Here is a 22,229-nt window from a genome sequence, read left to right on the forward strand (position 1 = left end):
GAAAACACAACACACGAAAAACATAAATAACTCCAGACTCAAGAAATATTTAGCAATAGCACTTTATTGAACACAAACAACCCTAAGCCACAATACTGAATGACAAGACCAATTGGCTGCAGCAAACATTTTATAAAATAGATTCAGGTTTAATGTCACTAAATTGTTTTTTTTTTTCCTTTTAACGTCAGAAAGACAGATGCAGGTTTTTCCAAAACAGTGAATGATCTTTTACATATTTAACATTTCTGTAACAAATTATCATTCACATGTTCACACAAAGGAATAACAAGGCAAAGTGCTTTCAGGATTGCATTGTCGAAAAAAATTAAAATAAAACAAAAACAGAAAAATGAATGGCTTGAGGTTAAAGGTGAGACGGTGGGTGAGAGGGGAAGGGTGGGGGAGTTGGGCTGGTCCTGTTTTAGAGTAGGCATGGGTGAGCTGTTGGGTGGGTGTGAGGGTGGTGGGATGGTGGGGCCTGGTCTGAAAAACCTCAAACCTTTCACCTTTGTCCCGTACCCCTTTGTAGTCAAAACTGGATGTAAAATGTTGGGGCAGTGCGGAAACAAGACGGCTGTGTAGCAGAATTTGGTACAGAGTGGACAGATGGATTCAAAGGCATACGGCTCGAGGGGCTCAAACTCATCCACATTTACAAATACACCTTACTATCATCCCTGTGACAACCTGTGATATCATTACAACTGTAGGGGGGAGAAAAAATAAAAATAATGAAAATAAATAAATAAATGGCTGACCCAAAAGGAAGCTGTAAACGTTGAAATATTGTATAGCATAGGGCTAGATAGGGAAAGTATATGTATAAGAGGAAACCAAAGAAATAAATGCTGTTAAAATATAAAGCCAATGGTTATTCATTTTCTTAAAAAGATGATTCCTCTGACCATTCGCCACTGAATGTTAAAGGGGATAGACTATCATCATAATCTGCATCATAACGTTGTCTGGCTTCACATTCCAGTGGTATTTTGTCGTATAAATGCTTCTCATAAATATTTTTTTTTCCCAAACGTCAAATAGACAAGTACACATACAGCACAACCAAGCACACTTTATGTATAACTACCATTGCTTATGATAAATCTGTATTCCCGCACTGTGAATAAACTTTTTTTTTTTTTGTAAGTCAGAACAGGTGGAGAGACGAACAATACTCAAGGCTGCAAAACAAGGAGGTAGGAGAAATGCTACTGAAAAAACAGCAAGTGACGCTAACGCAATCGTTCACTTAAACAATTGTGACACACCAGGCTTCCTGAACCATGCTAGTGCCAACAGCTGCTAGTCCAGTTGGAGTTTGACGAGCTGTGTTTTAACAAGTGTTTGATTTTAACTTTGAATATTGACTTGGCTATTTAAAAACAAAAAAAAAAACAAAAGTGTATCTGCAGCTTTCTGACAGCTCCTGCATTGACTGGGGTAGCAGCTGTGGTGATGTACTAGTTAAAGAAATCTTAAGAGGCTCATTCATCTTTACACAAAAAAAGAAGAAGAAAAAAAAATGTCTGAATCGTGTCTTAACCCTATATTCCCAGACTGGTCATATTTCAAAATTGACTAATTTCAACTTCATTGGTCCTGTTGTCATCACAGGTCTCGAGACCGCGCTGCTGGTGATGGCATTGACTCCTTTGCACACAGTAGAATAGTGTATTTGCAGATTTGTAAATGAGGTAATCAGCGTTAGGCTAAATAGGGAACCCTGTCGTTGACACACACGCCCACTTCATTCACCAGCAAAGAGAAAAAAAATAAAAATTCTCAATCAGAGGGACAGGACTGTGGAAAATTAAATCAACTTTGGAATGTTGGGTGGACAAGCCAACTTTTTTTTTGTTTAACTTTCTATGAAGGTGCACTGTGAAACTCTTTGATTGTAATTCATCACATGACCTGATTCAAAGTCCTTCCACTCATGATAAGAGCTCCTTTGTCATTACCCCATAATAAGCCACTCAAAAAACAAAAACAAAACAGGCAACCCATTAATCTAGCGTTAATTAAAACCTTTTTAAAACTCGCAATGACTTAAGGCTGCATCAGCAGCAGATCAACGCCTGCTTTAAGTCCAGTTGTGAGAGGATTGTTAATAGCTCGTGAGTTGCAATGAGGTGGCAACATCTACAGTGAAGCAGACTAAACATAAAAACACGGAGAAACAAAAAAGAAAGAGGGACAACCACTACTAAAATGTCACAGAACATGCAGTATACATCCTTTCCTACAGTAAGCTATTCCTAATAGCACATTCAAGGGGGCTCCTAATGGGCAAATTCTTTGATATGGCTCTGCTTTAGAGTAATCAAGCTTGGTGAGAGACTACTTCTATTATGGGCTCACAGAAGGAGCATGTCGATAAGGTGCTCCGTCAGAAGATTGCTGCCTTGGTTCAACTGCACGAATGCGTTGTGTCATTCAGTTCGACGGTAAACACTGGAAAGTGTTTCGAACATTTGTTTTCCTTCGTGTAAATAAATGTTTCCCCCCAAAGACACATCTTTTGCTGGTGAAAACAAACGGCACTTTCAAGGGGAATGTTTCTCTAAAACCACAATCACAGGACCTCCAAGTAACAAATTCTGAAAACACACAGGCTATACAGTAGATATAAATCTCATGAGTTTCTTAACTGTACAAGCTTTAGGCTACACACTGAAAAGGGAGGGACACGTAAGAACCCTTAATGCTTAACATTGAAAACAAATATAAGGCATTTCATATTTCCATTTATCCGCATACATCGCCGACAGCAGGTCTAAATATGTTTTTTTTTGTGTTTTTTTTGAGAAAACATTTCATTCAAGGAGGAAGAAAGGATGCATATACACATCTACACATGCAAATGAACATGTCTACACCGGCTATTAAACCAGAAGTCCAAACTACAATACCATCAAAGTCCATCCATAAGAAAGAAGAAAAAAAAATGCTCCTACTCAAATTTATCAACTTGTGCAGGGTCCTTTGTCTGAGCAGGCAGCTGTTAAAGATGTATGTCGATCACAGTTTTAAGAATGGAATATCACACACTCCACAATCAAATGCCACCTCTCTGATCACAAACAAGAGGACCACTTGAAATCCTTCATTTGCTACAGATGAGTGACTTTTGGTGTTAACAAAAAAAAAAAAAGGGCATATTAAATATTTTTTCCCAACTGAGGAAGCAATGATAAACAAAAGGTTATTGCACTTTTATCTTCCATTTCAAACGAGGTCAGCTTGAGAGAAGATGATCCATGCCTTAATGTCGAAGTAAGACAACAAATGTTACGTCACTCCTATAATATGATCACACTGTTATTAACACTGCACACAGCTACTACTGCAACCCTACTTGTAGTCAGTCTAGCCTAAAAATAAAAGACAAAAAACAATCTCCACAATCAAATCGCAACACAGTCACAACAAACAGTTTACCTATGTCTGATGTTGAATTCAGGTACCGCATCGTTTCACAATCTGCACTGTGAAGTTACTAACCGTCAACGAATACCCAAGAGTTGAGAAGAACAATCAGAAGAAAGCTCTGAAATTCCAGGCAATGGTCTTTCTACAGTTAATGTGTTACTGACAATCAAACCTCATGTTTCCTGCACTAGAGTTAGATGTTTTTCCTCACTTCTTTGCCTCAATTTGGTCTATAGGCTCCTTCGCTTCTTATTGTTGAGAGAGCCAGCTGAGCCCCGAGGTGCCTTCTTTGGATTTGTGCTTTCGTACTATTGATCCTCATCCATCTGATGTTTGATGTGCCCTAAATCGCATCAGTACTGTGCAAGTTATTCAGCCTCCCGAAGGGAGCAAATAGTGAAATCCAGACTAAAACTGTAGGAGTTCTTTAGAGTGTTTTGTTTGTTTTTGTCGTTTTAACTTGGATCACACTAGATTGAAGTAATAATGCTCAGTGGGAGTATGAGCCCATCTACTGTAGTCATGTATGTTCAGTGTAATTTCTCTTTCCCAATGTAAGGCTTCTGGGAAATACAAATGGAAGACCGTACCTTTCGGTAGTAACAAATAAAAGGCACCATGCCAACACTGTGTTCAATATTACACAGGTCTTATTGGTGGGGGAAATTAATGACCAAGTGTTCAGGCAGGGAAGGCGGTCAAACGAGCATTAGTCATAATGTAAAACTTGTATTGTTCTGACTTACAGAGGTAAAGTTTTATAGCTACCTTCATTTCCCACCTTAACTTAGACTCTACCCTTCGCTCCACATGACTTGCGTCAGATAACAGAGTCATTGGTTGATCGTAATGAAGAGAAACATGTCGCAACAGGGTTAACTAAGCTTTTCAGTTCAGTTTTCAATTCAAAAAGGAAAAAAAGAAGAATAAAAGGGCTTGTGCATGTTTAGGTTCGACATGCATATGTTGAAAAGTCACTCACACTACAAGAGAAATCTTCACAACTGGCATCAGGAAGGAAAAAAAAGAAAGAAAGAAAGAAAAAAAAAAGAAAAAAAAAAAGAACGCCCCGCCCCCCCAAAATCACAGAGGATAAATGTCAGCATTGTCACACAAAAGATCACTGATGAGGTAAAACTGCAGGTCCAATAAAAAGTACAAAGTGCAGTTGGCTGCCCCTTCGCAAGGTAGGAAACATGAGACATCTACTGACACTAATCAAACACTTCCGCGTAGATACATCTGATTTAGGCTGGTTTAAGCAGAATTACACAACTCACAACGAAATGGATCGAAACATCTGAACTCTTTGTTAGCATAGCTGTACAAGCAAGAATTTCTTTTCTGTCTGAATATTTCTGAGGTACACCACTGCTCTCCCCCCACCCCCCACCCCGGTAGTTTGGCTCTAGATATTACATAAGCCAAAGTCGATTGTTTACGAGTGAACTCTGAATTCATTCACAGTGGAAAATATGGCGAGATCCCAACCACTCCGAGCAATCTCTGCACCATGGCAACCTTGAGCTATGTGCTACCTCAATTTATTTGTGTGCTTCTTGACACCCAGAGATTTTTGTAAGACCAAACAAAAGAAGGAAGAAAAAAAAAGCCAATTTTCTTTTTCAGCAATCCAACCTAGCAGCATAACTCTGAAGGTGACAACTAAACAGGTACTGCCAGGTATCATTTTCTTTTATAGCTTTTAAGGCAAAAGGCTCAACAGTGGATCAGAGGGTTGAATTGAAATTTGCAATTTACTTCAAGTAAGAACCAAGACATCCATTGAGGCAAATCAATTCTATTCTGTATTTATACCATGCAGTTTTGGACATCAAAAATTGTTTTTTTCTCCTTGTAACACACTTTACAAACCACCTTATTTACCACAAAACCTAGGGACTGCTTTGCCAATACCAAAGGGACTAAGTATATTCTTCAAAAAATGTCCAATTATAAAATAGACTTCTAGCAACACCAATTTTTTTTTTTCCCCAAACAGAATACTTGGTTTCAAGTATGAATATCCCATGCAAATATTTATAGCTTTTCTTTTGACTAATATAACTGGTGAAAAGCATGCAGCTCCAAACACAAAATTTATAATACTCCTGCCTATGTCTGAATATGTTACGGACTGAGTAAATGTGATTAATGTCTAAAGGCAAATCAAGGTTTCTATGGCACTAAATGGGTGTAGCTTAGGTGCATTTTTTTTGTCAAATATAGGCTATTTAACGTGTGATCGTATCTACTGAAGACCTTCTTGTCCCTCTTGTTTTACTGTACTGTAAGGCAATCTCAATGGAATGGATGAATATGAATGTTGAATTCATCTGAACTCCTGTCCTCCGTTTACCTTGTAGGCTACACTCCACACAATATGTATAGAGAAAGAAAAGTGATATTTCACAACAGTAAGCCTATACACCAATGATGATGCCAAAAGAAATATCCAGACTTTCGATGCAGGAAGACTACTACACACACAGTATAATATGCAGAGAATCATTTTACTACATGCTACCTGTATAATCATATCTATGCAAGACAAATGAAGAGCAACAGTTTAAAGTCGGGAGAAAGCAATTTGTCCTGCTCTAAACTGACCCTACATTCATTTCAGTCAGAAAATTCATGGCTCAGATTTGATGGTCAGACTGTAAACTGCTTGAATGCATAAATCCATTGCTGCTTTACTAAGAGGGGTTTCCCCCCTTAACACATTTTGGCAATCAGGCCTTTTTTTTTTTGTGACCAAAGATTATGACATCTAACCCGCATTTAAATCTTCCATTGGCATTTATGCTTTGATTTACTAAACTGGCCTAAATGGATGGCAGTGCAATATTTGTGCTGCACACTATTACACACGCACGTGCGCTATTGCTACAAGTGGACCTTTCATTGCTTTCCGTTTCTGACTCCAGATATATTGTATATGCTCCATTTGTTTAATCGTTGCTATATCAAAATCGTGATCTAGCTCCGTGCACAATCATTCAGTTATTACTGGTACACACAAATAATAATTCTAATAATAATGAAAAAAAAAGCATGTATAAGAACACTGTAATAAAACAAAAGGATTCAGTTACGACTTGTATAGTTGCAAGGGGCAATGGCTCCATTTACTGGTCAGATATGGACATCACAAGAGGCAAGCAAAAAAAAAAAAAAAAAAAAAATTAAAAAAGGACACCCCTGCCTGGACAGGCTGGCCTGACAGCACCTACTGATGGCAGAAAGAGTATGCAGTTTTTGAGGAGCCTGCCTGAGGTGTTTAAAAATCATTGGACTGACTTTAAGTGACTTAGACCAGAGTCTATCGTCAGCAGTAGGCTGGGTAATGTAACCATATCACGCTGCTGGGCCATGCACCCAGAAACCGATAACTCAAGTGAGCGGGCAGTGGACACTGTCCCCAAAAATACACCTTTTTTTTTTTCTTTCTTTTTTTCCCCTATTTTAAATAATGCATTGTTGGAGTACAATTTCATTGCAGCCTTTGCTTTTCTTTTTACAACCCTTCTTTCCTGTTTTCAGCAGCATTACACATGCATGTAAACATAAGTACATACATTACATCTGCTCTATTTTGCACACTTAGAACCTGAATGTACTAAAGTGCGTGCTTGACTATCTAATTAAGTGCTGTGGGATTGGGGTTAAAAAGGAATTAAATTATGGAACATCCCATCAAGAAGAAAAGTGTAGACATAATAATCCTGCAGAGATCTGATTGGATTAATAAATTCTGCCTGTTGTTTCAGCACAGATCCTGAGATTACAACAAAGTATGTACCTATCCCCAGTAATATTATATTGGTTCTCGAGAAAACTATAAACTAATCAAGAGAACGAAGGCTGGGGTTCACCAATTAGTTTCGCGTCATTTCAGTCAGTTATAGAGGTTGTATTAAATGCAAACTATGAATCATTAACTCAGAAATCACTGTCCTAACGTGTACTATTGTCAGTTTTAGAAAACCAAGTTAAATACAATTATGCGAAAGTGTTTTTGTAAGATGTATTTAACAACATAGCCTAGCCTAGGTCCTCATCTCTCATCCAGTCAACTAACGTGTGCAATTGTGCCACTTCATTACCTGTGGATATGAAGTTATCGCGCCAATGAAAACAATCTGACTCAGTGTAATTTAACCACCAGCCGATGGTTTTTAAAAATAAAAACAACAACAAAATAGCATAGGTATAACATCTAAAAGTCACAAACAGCTCTAGTGGTCCGATACAATCATCTTTAGTATGCTTAGTACCAGAAAATGGGGTGAAGAGACAAAAAAATGAACACAAAAAAAGCACATATTTGGATTTCTGCTATTCCTGAAATCTAAATAACAGGTATTGGCCTAAGCAAAGATCCCTCTTTTTCCTCTTAGCCCTATTTGATTCTATTAGGGATTTCAAACTCCCTGGTCTTTGATAATGCCGGGACACAAAGATAAGCCGGGCAGTTTTATTCCCACTAGATACTGTGGTTTAATGCTGTTCCAATCAAATTGGTGGAGACATGATTGGTCTCAGGGCTCGTCATTCTCTGCCATTAAGCAATCCAACTGAAATGATGTGTTACGTACGGAAGGCATGGGTCAAAAAGGCATTTCATGAGATGCCATAAAGGCAATCCAGTGCATTTGTGTTGACACTGACAGTAAAATGCCCGGCACACAGAGCCATTCGTTTAGTCTTTAGGTTATTTTTCCATGAAATATTAAAAAAAAACCAAAAAACGAACCCCCGAGAAAAAAAGAAAAATCAAAACACATTCCAGGGAAACAAAAGCCCTTGTGACAGTGATTGTCTATTCAATAACGCCAAACAAAAGAAGGCCAAAAGAAAATATTGCTTGAAAACTGCCCAATAAAAATAGCAGACAATACTCCTTAATCTGTTCTAATTGATCAGCGTTTACCGGTTGACATATAAGCTATTAGATGCTTAAGACTAGTTCATCAGCTCCGAGAAATACTCCTTTAGAGAGAGCTTGTTAAAACCGCAATGCTGATGGCCGGTTCAACTTCAGAAACACAAAGAGCAAAAACATCATTAGCGCCAAAACCCAAAATTGATCACTCTTTTCAACAATCAGGTCATTCAGATTCTAAAATCTTTTCCTTAAAAACACTGTTAAAGAGATGGGAAATAAATTGAAATGGCTTGTTCACTTATGTGCTCAGATATATGATGCTTTGATGAGGTGTTGTTGGCAGATATTACTAGTAAAGCCTTCATCTAGAATAAACAAGGCCTCAGTCAGTCACTATCCTACAGTAGTTCTCTAGTCCTACAAAAAGAGAACATTAGGCCTACGGACCCTGGGTGAAGATGAAGCAGCTGCTAAACGAGTTGACGAGGTATATCGAGATCTATTGTCTTTCTCTATACAGTACAGTTCATCTCAAATAAATAATTTATAGCCATAGTAGTGTTGATCAACTTTGGTCATAACTTATATGCTTAGAAACATTCTAGCTTAACAAACACTTATTTAGCATCTTTAAAAAAAAGGAAGTCAGCATTAAGAACAGATCGATGTTACGATGCTGACCCGAGCATGGCTCTCCTTTGGAAGGAGAGCATGCCAATGTATTCAGCAGCATTACCAAATTATCTTAAAATGCCAAACAATTCTAGGCCGTACATTTAAAGTACACTATGGAATTAACATCTTTGTGACCCTTTTCCAAATTTGCAGATTGTACTGTAGTACACAAGCATTGCACTCTGAAGCTAAATTTAGATTTTTCCCTTGTGTGGTTCCTTCATAAAAATCTAGGCTAACGGACAATTTAAAAACAAAATTAAAAAGAAAAAAAAAAGAAAGTAATTACCATAAAAAACAAAGAAACTCTTTGATCATTAATTTGGGAAGGCTGTATGTTCCTCTACAAGGTCACTGCAACTGATTTAACATGATATGACTTTCTTTATAGTGAGTGATATGAAGCGAAATACAGTCGAGGATAAAGACATGCTCTTAAATGTTGGTTATATAACTATGTCAACATGATTTTAAAGGGTTAAATGATTTAGAGATGGCCAGATTGCTAGTGTTTATTTTGAATGCCACACTTTATCTGAGTGACCTTGTAGAGCAATGTGCCTCTACATATTAAGCACTATTAGGAGATGGAGGAATGGGATCTAATTGCATATTAGGTTTGACTGCACCTCAAGAGAAGACCAAACACTCACGCACACACAGACACACAAACACATACATACACAGAAAACAGACATGTGGGTGGGTGCTCTCCTGGTCCTCTGGGCCATTTTAAAGGGAGTCGCCCCCTGGTGGTGATGATGGTGATAGCAGCTGACTGAGAGGGCCGTGTGGCCTCACTCAGACAGACACCCGTCGAGGCCAACTGGTGCACCGTGACGGTCTTTGACGTAGCCGTTGTGGAGGCCGTTGCTGGGCAGCGGGGCGCAGGCGGCAGTGATGCCGCAGTGCTTCAACAAGTTGAGACCCGGGGAGGGGGAGACTGTAGGAGAGGAGCAGGAGCAGGAGGAAGGGTCCCGCTGGGGGAAAGGCTTCATGGTAGAGAGGATCAGAGCCAGGCAGTCAGCCACGTCCTTGTTGGGAGCACAGGCCAGAGCTGGGGTGTGTCCTGTTCCACATCAAAATGCACATTAGAGCATCATGTGTCAGAGATTTTCTAATCAATATTGGAACTACCGATAATTAACTAATGAAACATTTAAACAATTAAAAAGTAACTCAGTGGTACAATTTCAGAGAAATACTACATTTTCTTAATTCTAATTGCTTAGTTTGTCTCAGCTCCCCCTCTTAAAGCTCTTATTACTGACTCACTTCCAGAACATGGTTTGTTGTCCACGGGCATCGGTAAACCACTTCAGTATAGCTCAACTTCTGAACACTCGCCTCATACATTGTTGCTTCCATCTCAGTGGCCAATCAAAATCAAGGGGTGGGACTTGCATCAACTTGCATCAACATTGACTACAATGATCCTGTCTGTCACTGTCATCCAGCACTGAAGAAGGAAGCTTTTGTAACTAAGCAATAATGAGCACTTCAGAAAAAACCCTCTACAAATGAGATCACAGGCACACCCAGTGCAAAAGCAGCTGCCTTTGGACAATGACCCTCAGAGCACTGAAAGGCCACTGCTCACTACCTGCACAGCCACATGTATGCAAAGTCTGTGTTAGTTAGTGAACACAATGAAATGTTTTACATCTGAAGAAAGAGACATTTTGCACATTAGGTTATTAAGGTAATAGATCTTTTTCTTTCACCGCTGGCTACCTGCACATAAAGGGCCAAAATCCAATAAGTAATGGCTTTAATATCATTCCACTGCCTGCATATTTAACCCATGTGCCATTAATAAAGATCACAAGTTTCAGTAATAATATAGAGCTAAAAACAAAAAGAACATTTGAATATAATGGTAGCAGTATTTGGTGGCCAATGCATGTTTGTTTACCAGACCTATTAAAATCTGCTTTCAACATTACTTCCCTCAAACAGTAGCAAGATTAACAAAATAAATGAACTGATTAAAAATGGACTGCCTTTTGTGTTCTTATCTATAGAAAAACGAAACAAACTGAAAAATCTCAATTTCGGTGTTGCTCACCTTCCTCATCCACAGCCAGCACCGTGGCTCCTCTACTCAGCAGTGCCTGCACCACCGTAGCCAGGCCATTGCGTGCTGCAAGATGGAGGGGCCTGTGGACAAACAAGGTAGTGTGTGGGAAAATAAATAAATAAATAAATGCAAGTCATGATATTCAATAAAAGATCCATCCTAAATCCAATGCTCAGATGTAGATCCTAGTGATAGTAATTAAATTCCTGTACATCTGTTACTGCAACATGGCAAAATATCTTCTTAACAATACAGGGGATAAATTCTACAAATTAATTAATCTAAATTAAGTAGAGTCCTGCATGAAAAATGTAATATATTAACACTTTACAGTTGAAAGGGAGAAAAAAAATCACATTAGAAAAAACATGGACTATGCAGCATGTTGTGGGTGTCAGTCTAATTCCACATATACAAAAAAAATCTATTGTTGGTTTAAAATGTTGCCAAGTTCTCACATTTGCAGAGCACTGTTGGTGGCATTTATCAGAGTGGGACTGTGGATCTCGCCCAAAATCAGCAGGGCGCACATCTCATGAGCCTGAGGAATAAAACAAATGACCATAAAATAAATTAATAAATAAATAAAATAATAACAATAACAATAATAATAATAATAATAATAATAATAATAATAATAATAATAATAATAATGTCAACAGAAAGATATTCCTTAGAGAATCCTGTGATTTGAGGATCTTGTGAAAAACTAATGTGTACCTTGCTGCAGGCCAAGTGCAGGGCAGTGTTCCTATTCTCGTCCAGCAGTGTCAGGTCAGCCTTGGCCCGGTGAAGGAGGATGGCTGGACAACACCAAGACACAAAATTTGTTTTTGTTTTTTTGTTGCACTAATTTGCATTTTTCTTTTTTTATTGTTATAGAAATGTTTCACATTCTGCAACAAAAACTAAATCCCACATAAGTAACAGTTGTAGTACTTACCCACGGTGCCGCTGTGTCCCTTGTCAGCTGCTACCATCAGAGCAGAGCGTCCACTTTTGTCCACTGCATTGATGTCTGCTCCATGACGAAGCACAAGCTGAAGTCCTGCGACATCCTCAGCAAATGCAGCAGCATGCAGTGGGGTCCTATAGAGACAGGAAACAAAACAAACCAAACCCTGTTAAATGTCTGTGCTGATGAACCAACTTTCCTGTCCAGCTCTTTGCGGTCAAACAGGACCAGGCTGCTGTACGTCTTTTTAAAATGTCTTTTACGCCCCCTTTATTAAAGATCTGTTTTGGATATTCCACCAAGACCTCCCAGTCGAGAATGTGGGAAAATGTTTGCCCATTTATAAACTATGTACCATTTAACTCCACATCCTATCCCTATATTTTTGTTTATAGCCAAAATCACACTAAATCACAACAACAGTTGCCTCAAGGTGCTTTGTACTGTAAGGTACCCCTACAAGCAGGAAACCCCAACAATAACCACAATTTGGTAACCACAATTGCTCCACATTGGTCATCTTTTGCATAGTCTAAAAGTCCCAGGTTTTTGGTTTTTTTTCTAAATTGAACAAATTTATTCCTAAAAACCTGATAAAGTACTTTTCATTCTGCAGCCTCACCTTCCTTTGGCATCTCTGGTGTTAATCATGTGGACCCCAGAGGTTTCCAGCAGTCTTTCTGCAGCACCGCAGTGGCCATTCATCCTATCAGCAAGAAAACCATGTTAATGAAAAGTTAATGTTATCTAAAGGTAATTCGTTTTTCCAGACCAAGATACTCACAGAGCACAGTGCAGGGGGGTGAAAGGGTTTCCCTCTTCATGGATAAATGTTTTATATTCAAGTAAAACCTCCAAACAGTCTTCATGCCCTGAGAACAAACACACAAACACACATTTAACATTAGAGACAACAGATGTGACAGTGATTATGTGTAACATTAATGTTTGGGGATTAGGCATTAAACTGAGCAAACCTTTGTAAGCAGCCCAGTGTAATGGGGTGTGTTGTTTGTTGTCCAGCAATTTATCTTGTGGGTCTGTTTCCATGGCGGCCTGCACCAGACTGGCCAGGATCTTTGTGTGGCCTCTGGATGCAGCATAGTGCAGCGGTGTCCTACCCTTGGTGTCCCGACATAAAGCAGAAGCTTTGTGCTCCAGCAGGGCTGTCACACACTCATCATGACCCAACACAGCCTGTGCAACAAAAAACAATGGGGAATGAGCTAAACTTCAATGTCAAAAACTGAATTCAGAATATTACTTTTTTTGTTTTCCCCCTTTACATTTTACTTCCAAGGAGCCAGACTTTTTCTAAAGTGGTCTTGAACGATAGTATAGTTCTCCAGGCTTTCCAAAGGTCTTTCAAAGTTTTGTTTGGATACTGGCTGCTTTTTCCATTCATTTTTAGTTCAGTGCTTGTACGTGACCAAGTTTTGTTTTTTGTTTTTTCTTTAAAAAAATAAAATTAAAAATGCCAAAGACAACACAATCTAACATGCATTTGGGTATTTTTGCAGCAACATGCATTTGCATAGGACTAACAGGTGAAAACTTTGTGCATCTGAGTAGTGTCCAGTTTATAAAACATTTGATGACAATTTTACAACTGGAAAAAGAAAAAAAAAATAGGGAGAAAATCCATCAAAGAGCTGAAACAGGACCAGAAAGATGCACCTGGCATTGTCATTGTCATTAGAATTTTCAAACAGGGGCACATGTTAAAAACCAGCTTTACAGTTACAATATTGTTTATGTTTGTTAATAACAACTTCCAAGTTTAATGGCAACATTTAAATTACTATATTTCAAACAGAGATGGCATTTAGGAGTATTCCAGCTTTCTGTCACAGTCCAAAGACATGCATGCTAGGTTAACTGTTGTTTCTTTGACCTACCCCTCTGTGCAAAGCTGTGCTGCCTCTCTTGTCCTTGGCATCTGGCAGGGCACCCTTCTCTAGCAGGAAGTGGACACAGTCAGTGTGTCCTCCGAGAACAGCCAGCATCAGAGGGGTCCTGGATGGGGACAAAAGCAACAAAAAATACACTTTAGCACTGGATGTTCACTCGTCAAGTTAGCTTTAAGCATTAAAAGTTTTTTGAAGCTGAATGAAAAAATAAATAAAAATAAAATAAAAATATAAAACAACTCACTGGCCAAATTTGTCTGCCATGTTAGTGAGATCTCCCTCCTCCCCATAATCAATCATCATGCGCAGGCAGTCAGAGTGTCCATTCACAGCTGGAATGTAATAAGATACAAAAGAACAATTACAAGGGTAAAAACAAAAACGAAACACAAAATCGACTTGTGGGAAAGAATCACAAACATTGCTGTATCAAGAAATCTTCCAGCTCAGATACCTGAAACATGAATTGGAGTCCACATTAGGCGGTTGTCATTGAGGAGACAGGAAGCCCCCTGGGCCAATAGCACCTCCACACAGCGTGCGTAGCCTTTCTGTGCAGCCAAGTAGAGTACAGAACGGCCTGCAGCGTCCTGCATGTCCACATATGCTGCTGTCTCTGTGAGCACACGCAAAGCCTGCCAGTGGCCCTTATCAGCCTGAACGAGCAGAGGAAGGTAGTCACAATTTTGCATTTAGTTAAGATTATGAAGCTGAAGACGAGCAGAAGTGACTGCAAGTGAGTGCAACACTTACAGCAAGATGCAGTGGACTGACTGGAATGCTGCTCTCTATGTCTCCTAGTGCATTAAAGGACATCTCCAAGAGCTGAAAGCAAGGAAGAAGAATTGATGTTGTGTAATTTAGGAAAGAAACTAGTAAAAGAAAATGTTACATAAATTGTCATTAGCCTCATGAACTAATCCCCAACCTGATGCAAAACGTGTGAGATGACTGATTAATCTATGGGCCAAGTTATTTGGTGAGTTCAAAACAGGAAACTCACCAGCTCCAGATTCTGTTTGTTGCCATGGTAAGCTGCATAGTGAACAGCACTGTAACCCTTTGAATTCACCATTGATGGATCAGCACCATTGTCCAAAAGATGCTCCAAGCAGCTGTTATTAGAAGAAGAAGAAAAAAAAAAAAAAAAAAAAAAAAAAGGAAATTGCCCAAAAACAAACCGGTAAGGGCAAGGAAAGAAAAAAACAAAAAAAAAAAACAAACAAAAAAAAAAAAAAAAAACAGAACATACAAGTATGACTCCTTTGCCTCGTCCTCATCATTCTGATGGCTCCCAGAAAAATGACGATCAACTCTGAAACAAACAAGAAATGCTTCCATTTAGTCAAACTTTCCTAAATTATGCTGTGACGTGGTTAAAACTTAACTTCTCAAACTTGATGGTTCATATGGGTCATATATAGAGTCATATTTGTCTGTATAGGCTGGCGAGAACAGTTTATCCGATACAGAGGAAAACGTAGTGTCTGCTGTGAGTAGTGCTCAGACCTTAACATGGAGAAACAAAATAATTCTTCCACAAACACATGGCACAAAATACCAGATCCACCTCAACAAGTATACACCTGCATTTAAAGGGTGTAGGACCGTGAAGACAGCTGGTTTGAAAGAGGAGTAAACGAGGGACCACATCCACTGTGAACAACCATCGTTTAGAGGTGGTGGATTATAACACCACTTATGATACAGTTTTGAGAAGCCTTCCCAGGCATTTCAACTCCATCTCACACCTTGCATCAAAGTGTGAGCTGCTGTTTTAGAACACCCAAATACCTAAAACAACCATCACATGTTTGAGAACTGAAGAAGCTTCTTGGACTGGGGTCTCAAACTTGTGGCCCACGTGAAAAAACATAATGCAGTTTGGCCCTTGAAGTTACTTTTTTTTGTTAGGGAGGATTTGTTTGAAGTTAAGTGCAATGTTAAAATAAGTTCTTTAAAAAGCAAAAAAAAAAATTTTAATATGAAGGCAATATGAGCAGAATGTACAAACATGTTGAGGGATTGGCTGTGTTTAGTCCAGTGAAAAAGTTATTTGTAAAGAAAAAATTTTCACTAGCAGTCAAAAACTAACGTGTACACTTCGGTCTGTGCTTTTATTTTGTTAAATACAAACAAAGTTATAGCAGAAGTGCTGCCATGTGTAAGGCCAGAAAGAGAGTACCAATTTGTTTATTTGGTAGTTAGTAAAGTGGCCCTCACATGAGATGACAGTGCCAGCAGTAGCCTACAGCTCATTTAAGTTTGAGACCCCTGCTTTTGGATGAGAGGCAAAATAACGTATCTATATTACAAGTTTTTAAAATCAGCCAGCCATTTTTCTAAAATAACAGTTGACTTTTTGACTTGGGCTGAATTTGGTAGCTTGTATTGACTCTGTCTTTTCAAACAGAAAACAGAGAGAAGGAGATTAACAAGTGTCTAACCTGCTGAAGGCTTGAGAGGCAGCAGAATAGTGCAGGGGAGTACAGCCTGTCTGGTCAGGCTCGTTGACCTCAGCGCCAGCGCTCACCAGGGTCACAGTGCACTGGTACCTCCCATTAGCAGCCGCATAGTGCAACGGTGTCCTGCAGACAGAAAAAAGTCCTCACTTTGAATTCTAACCTGTGTTGAGTATGCAGGACATGATACTCGGATGCTGTTTAAAACCAGATGACACCTAAACAAGATGAGCAGGACTCACCTTCCCATTATGTCCCTCTTATTCAAGTCGGTACCGCTACTTAAAAGCAAGTTCAGACATTCAACATTTCTGGAAAAAAAACAAACAAACAAAAAAAAGATCATGAGAATAAATGAAATGGAAGTAAACAATTTAATGTAATGCATGTGCAACATTTCTGCTCATTTTAATATTTTAGTGTTAAACCAGATTCTGCATCTCACCCTCCAGAGGCAGCAGCGTGTAGACAGGTCCTCCCAAAGTTGTCAGGGGTGTTTATGTCAAACCCAGCTGATAGTACATGCTCTTTACTCATAGATGAAACTATACTATACAGCTGACCTGTGGGGCAATGAGCAAACAGCTGGAGGTAACAACTATCTCAAAGTAATACACAGACACAGATGGTAAGGGATTAGTGTAAAGAAGAGTGCACACATTTATTAAACAAACCTGAGGAGAGTAACTTGCGACAACAGTCTGAAAACCCGTACAGCACAGCTAAGTGCAAGGGGAACATTCCATGGATCCCACGTCTGCAAAGAAGAAACAAAACAGTCGATGGTACAAATGCATCTACTTACAACCAAGCGTCTTACATCGTGAAACATAAACTTTAATGCACCCTCATATTGGGCTATGCTTTAAACCATTTCTATAACCTCACAGTAGCATTACTACATCAGCAACACCACTTAAAGTTGTCTGATACCTGGCCGTGTCTGCTCCGTTGGTCATCAGAGTGCTGATCAGCAGTTCATGGCCGTACTTAGCAGCAACGTGGAGAGGGGTATTGCCATACTTATCCACACAATCAATTTCCCCACCTGACGGAAATCAGAGTACAGGGAGTAAATCAAAGACCCATTAACAGAAGAGAAAGAGACAGTGACATGATCTTATAATAAAATAAAAATAAATATGAGACAGGACACTCTGTGTTACCATTTTGGATGAGGATCTGAGAGCGTGTAAAGCGTCCGTGAATGGCTGCCATGTGCAGGGGGCTCTTCCCTTCTTTGCTCTGCAGGGGGTAACAATCACATTTCAGGGTAGATCTTATGCATGGGGGGCATTTTTGCCTTTTTAGATAGTGGAGCAGTGAAGATAGACAGAAAAGTAGAGAGCAAGAGAGAAAGAGGGAAGACAGCCCAGACTTAAACCTGGGCCGGTGTACTCTGGCACTAGGATAAAGGCACCTATAGATTTTCGTTTGATAATTTTCTTCAACAAAAATGTGCAGTAATATTCTTATTAAGGCACTGTAAACTAGAAACTGAGAAATCATAAATGGTAAATGAAACCTTGGGACCTGGATTTCGTTTGGTTCTTTTTTTTCTTAATATTTGTATATGTTGTCAGAATGGCCAAAGGATCGAATAATCTGATCAACCCATCTACAACTATTCCAACTCTGACTCTTGCAAAGCTGCCCTAAATAAAAATGTGGAGTTTCACTACTTTCAGAAGCAGTGAAATAAAGTAAACAAGAAGAAGAACCAAAACAGCTACCTGCTGGTTGACATCTGCCCCATTGTTGACCAGCAACTCCAGACAGAGGGCACCGTTGGTGGAGACGGCAGCCAGGTGCAGAGGGGTGTAGCCACACTTGTTGGGTTGGTTAACATTAGCTCCATGGTTCACCAGCTCTGTAGCCACAGCTTCTTGCCCCATGTAGCAAGCCACATGAAGCGCAGTGTTTCCAAAGCCATTGGGCTCATCAATCTGACAATAAAACAGAACAAAACGACATCAGAATGTGCCAAAAGCCTGAAAAATAAATAAAGTGCACCCTGAGCTGCTCTCAGACGCTCACAATTTATAAACCAGACATGAGGGAAGACTACTTTGGCTTTTCTAAAGGTAAATATTTCTTGCATAGTTACTCACATCTGCCCCCATCCTAAGCAGGTACTTTACAATTTCAATGTGACCACTTGCAGCAGCAGCATGGAGAGGTGTGTAGCCCTGTTTGTCCTTGCAGCTCTTGTCAGCACTGCGCGACACCAGTAACTTCACAACCTCTAGATGCCCTGTGGATAATACAAGAAAGACACAATTCATTACAAGTTCTACTTATTTCAACAGATTAAAAGCCCAGGCCGGCACTTGTCATCATTCCTGTAAGTGCTATTTGGCAAGAAAAGTAAAACTTGCTTACCCAGGTAAGCAGCACAGTGGATAGGCTGTCTCTCCTTCTTATCGATGGCACTCAGGTTGGACCCTTTGTTCAGCAGCAGCTTAACCATCTGCAAGACAAATTGAAGGAACTTTATTGCAAAGAAAACACTACGTCCTTCAAAAACAAAGCAAATCACTTAAGCCTCACCTCCTGGAAACCACTCTGCGCCGCATGGTGCAGGGCAGTCCTGCCACTGCGATCTGCCATGTTCACGTTGCTCAGCTGGGTCAGCAGGGCCTCTGCGCAGCGCGAGGCACGGTTGGCAGCAGCCACATGCAGAGGCGTCTGCCAGAACTTGTCACGTGCATTTGCGTCAGCTCCGCGCCTCAGCAGCAGACCCACTGCCCTCTGGGAAGAGGGAAGCAATCACCACAGCTTAAGGTGCATATCACATCTGCAGCTTCCCACATTTAATTTAGTGCAGTTCATGAGTGTGTAAGTCTAAATAAGAATTATAATCTCTGTAAATTAATACATAAAAGACTTAGATGATGAGGTCATCTGACTGGGAAATCATCAGTCTTAAACAAAAAAAAGGAAATACATTGCTTACGTCATTCCTGGAAGCAGCTGCCCTGTGCAAGGGGGTCAACCATATATGGTCTTTAGCATTTACACTGGCACCTGTGATACAGAAACAGAAACACTATTACATACTATATTACATAGTAGATTTTAATTATATTTCAGGTGATACAGAGGTCGAGTGAACCAAGAATGAGCAAGCTTATTTTTGTGGAACAATGATCAGGTGTTAGGATTACTTGCTAACAGAGGGGACCAATACTTAATGCACAGATAGATGGACGCAATTCAGTCACCTGATTCAATGAGGAGGTCCATTATATGGACGTCTCCCACACAGGCAGCAGCATGAAGTGGCGTACGACGCTCTTGGTCCTGATATGCGGGGGGAAAAAATTAAAAGGTATTTTTTTGGGGGTAACGTCCTTCAAAATCATGATCATGGTAACTGAATCTGCTTCATACCAGTGCATTGACATCCTCCTTTTTGTGCAATAATAGTTGAACTTCTTCAGCATTGCGACTGAAGATGGCCTGGACCAGAGGAGGCTGCAATACAGGAACATCAGTCAAATTACCGCAAAAAATAACGTTGCAAAAAATTACGTGCAGCCGGAGCGCTGACTCTTATACGACCATCACACATCATCTACGTCTCATCTGAGGAGGTTAAACCATCGTTAAAGCCGTCAACTGCGCAGTGGAGAGGTTAAATGTACTCTCGTGACATTAAATGTTTCACTGAATACTTTTACTGTGTGTAACTGAATGGGTTTCTTGTTTGCTTCCAGCAGATACACCAAGCCTTTGGCTGAGGCCTATAGGCCATTTTTACTTACGTCAGCTAGCCAAATGGCTTCTGTTAGCTAATTCTGCAACAGAGCTGGCCCTGACCCAGACCAGGGCCTAAACTACACCATCAAAAAAATAAAAAAATAAAACAGAAAAACCCTCACAGATTAACATTTAAAAGACGAAGATTGCTAATCTTTTCAAATAATACCATTACCATGCGAATATCCGGCTAAATATGCATGCACCCGCCGCGAGCTAATAATGAAAGCAAGCCGTTCGGCGGAGAAGACGTAGTATGTTGCGCACAAGAGCAGAGTCTCTCCCAGCAAATAGACTGCGCCACAGCACAAATTCGGAGCGCTTTCTTCCAGCGTACCTGGTCTGCAATATTGAGTACTCCCATCTCCCAAACTCAGCCAGGACGGAGCTCCTTCATGAGGATAAAACTTCGAGGTATATTGTGGTGCGCTACTGTGTCCTCTTCTTAGACTACACCCATAGCTGATTGCAAACAGAAATACGGTCTCGGTCTGTCACTGTTGTTGTCTGTATCCAGTGTCTGGTCTGCTGATACTGGCTACGACTGTGCGGGTCCGCCTACAGGCGTGGCGGTCTGTTTTCGTCTCCTCGGGTAAAATGGCGACACCGTGCGGCAAAAGAACGGTAAAACAGCCCGGCGGTGTGACGTCTGTGGCATGGAAACTTGATTCTGCCACCGAAAAAAAATGTTTTTAAACTTGGAACCTACAAGTTAAAATTTCGGTTAACTTATTCAGTAAGTCGAAATTTCGACTTAGCTCTGCATGACAAAAGAAAAAAAAAATCCAACCACTGAAAAACAAAAAAGTTCCACTAATTTCAGGTTATTTCAAACTTTTGACTTAAGAACTCAAAATTTAAAGTAAATTTCTCAATTGTGAGTTATTTTGAAATAGTAGCCAACTCTTTATGATAAATAAATAACCTGACATTTTGAGATATTATCCCAAAATTTTGAATTATGGATGGTAAAAGTGTTCTATTTTGGGGGGTTTGGGGGATTTTTTATTCAACGGTTGAAGAAAACCCCCCAAAACACCATCTGTGGTGGTTACAGGTTAAATACAATAACACTTTATCGCATTGATTAGTCATGTATTCCCTTTTCTATCACTATAACTTAAAACATTAATTCCATCATATTGTTCTACCCGCTAACTGGCTTTTGGCTGTCACTGCAGAGCCATATCCATGCAAATCTCCATTTCAGTTAAAGGGAGTTCTACTTTTTGTAAAACTAGAGCCAATAAAAAGTAAGACATTTCCATTTCCATGTGTGAGAGTGAAACTGAAGTGAAAAATCACAGATAAAAAAAAGTAATGTAGGCCTTGGGTGTAATAATTAAGATCAAGTTAAATATCCAGATTTGCTGGATATTCGTCCCCTATAACACCAGTTACTGTTGTGGAACAAAGTGTTCTTTAGTAATAAATGATCCACTGCTACTTTTTTTTTCATGAGTTGTCACTCTGTTTTTATTCTTTTTATTTGTTATAGTGAGTTGATAAAGCGACAGCAAAAAAAGAAAAAGAAAAAAAGGCTACAATGGTAAACAGTAAAATAAGCCTAGAAATTATTGACTGTTATTTTTTATTTAGCTTGAGGACCTTTGTTTTTAAACGTGATCTATCTCCCCTCTGTTATCGTTCTCGCCTTCACTGCCTCTGTTCCTTGCAGCTTCACTGTTACTGTCTCTATCGCATTCACACACTGTGTTCTGTCTTCTACTGACTTTCATTCTCTCCAGTGCTACTCTCCATCCGCTTCCTACTCAGACTACAGATGTCTTCCACAAACAACATATTCCACGGAAGACTGGAGATTCCTCCCTGACCTCATCTGTCAACCTGTCCATCACCAATGCAAAAAAGAAAGATCTCAGAACCCCACCCCCACCTTCATCCCATCTGCCACTCCTACCACACACAACAAACAAACACTTGAACCCTGTTTATACAGTCTCACGGCATTTTGTTCAGGATATTTAAATATATATAATATATATATATATTCATATATATATATTTTAGTATAGTTTAGTATAGTATAGTTTAGTAT

General features: G+C 39.6%; 1 protein-coding gene across 1 annotated transcript; it reads right to left on the minus strand.

The window, feature by feature from the left end:
- Positions 1-46: 46 nt before the first annotated feature.
- ankrd52a (ankyrin repeat domain 52a) lies at positions 47-20,686 on the minus strand. Its single transcript, XM_005748996.1, has 28 exons — positions 20,508-20,686; positions 19,802-19,885; positions 19,633-19,711; positions 19,365-19,435; positions 18,959-19,159; positions 18,791-18,878; positions 18,520-18,662; positions 18,142-18,354; positions 17,575-17,653; positions 17,342-17,456; positions 17,083-17,165; positions 16,854-16,971; positions 16,651-16,719; positions 16,394-16,534; positions 15,199-15,261; positions 14,950-15,061; positions 14,700-14,771; positions 14,401-14,602; positions 14,191-14,278; positions 13,935-14,052; positions 13,014-13,233; positions 12,821-12,908; positions 12,659-12,742; positions 12,025-12,170; positions 11,802-11,884; positions 11,540-11,622; positions 11,070-11,161; positions 47-10,070 (listed from the first exon to the last, which is right to left on the minus strand). Exons 1-28 carry the CDS (start codon positions 20,532-20,534, stop codon positions 9,799-9,801), a joined length of 3,234 nt encoding a protein of 1,077 aa, XP_005749053.1. The 5' UTR covers positions 20,535-20,686; the 3' UTR covers positions 47-9,798.
- Between the last annotated feature and the right edge of the window lie 1,543 nt (positions 20,687-22,229).

The sequence above is a fragment of the Pundamilia nyererei genome, unplaced genomic scaffold (assembly GCF_000239375.1).
Source record: "Pundamilia nyererei isolate P.nyererei 1_Seehausen unplaced genomic scaffold, PunNye1.0 scaffold00235, whole genome shotgun sequence".
Classification (NCBI taxonomy): domain Eukaryota; kingdom Metazoa; phylum Chordata; class Actinopteri; order Cichliformes; family Cichlidae; genus Pundamilia; species Pundamilia nyererei.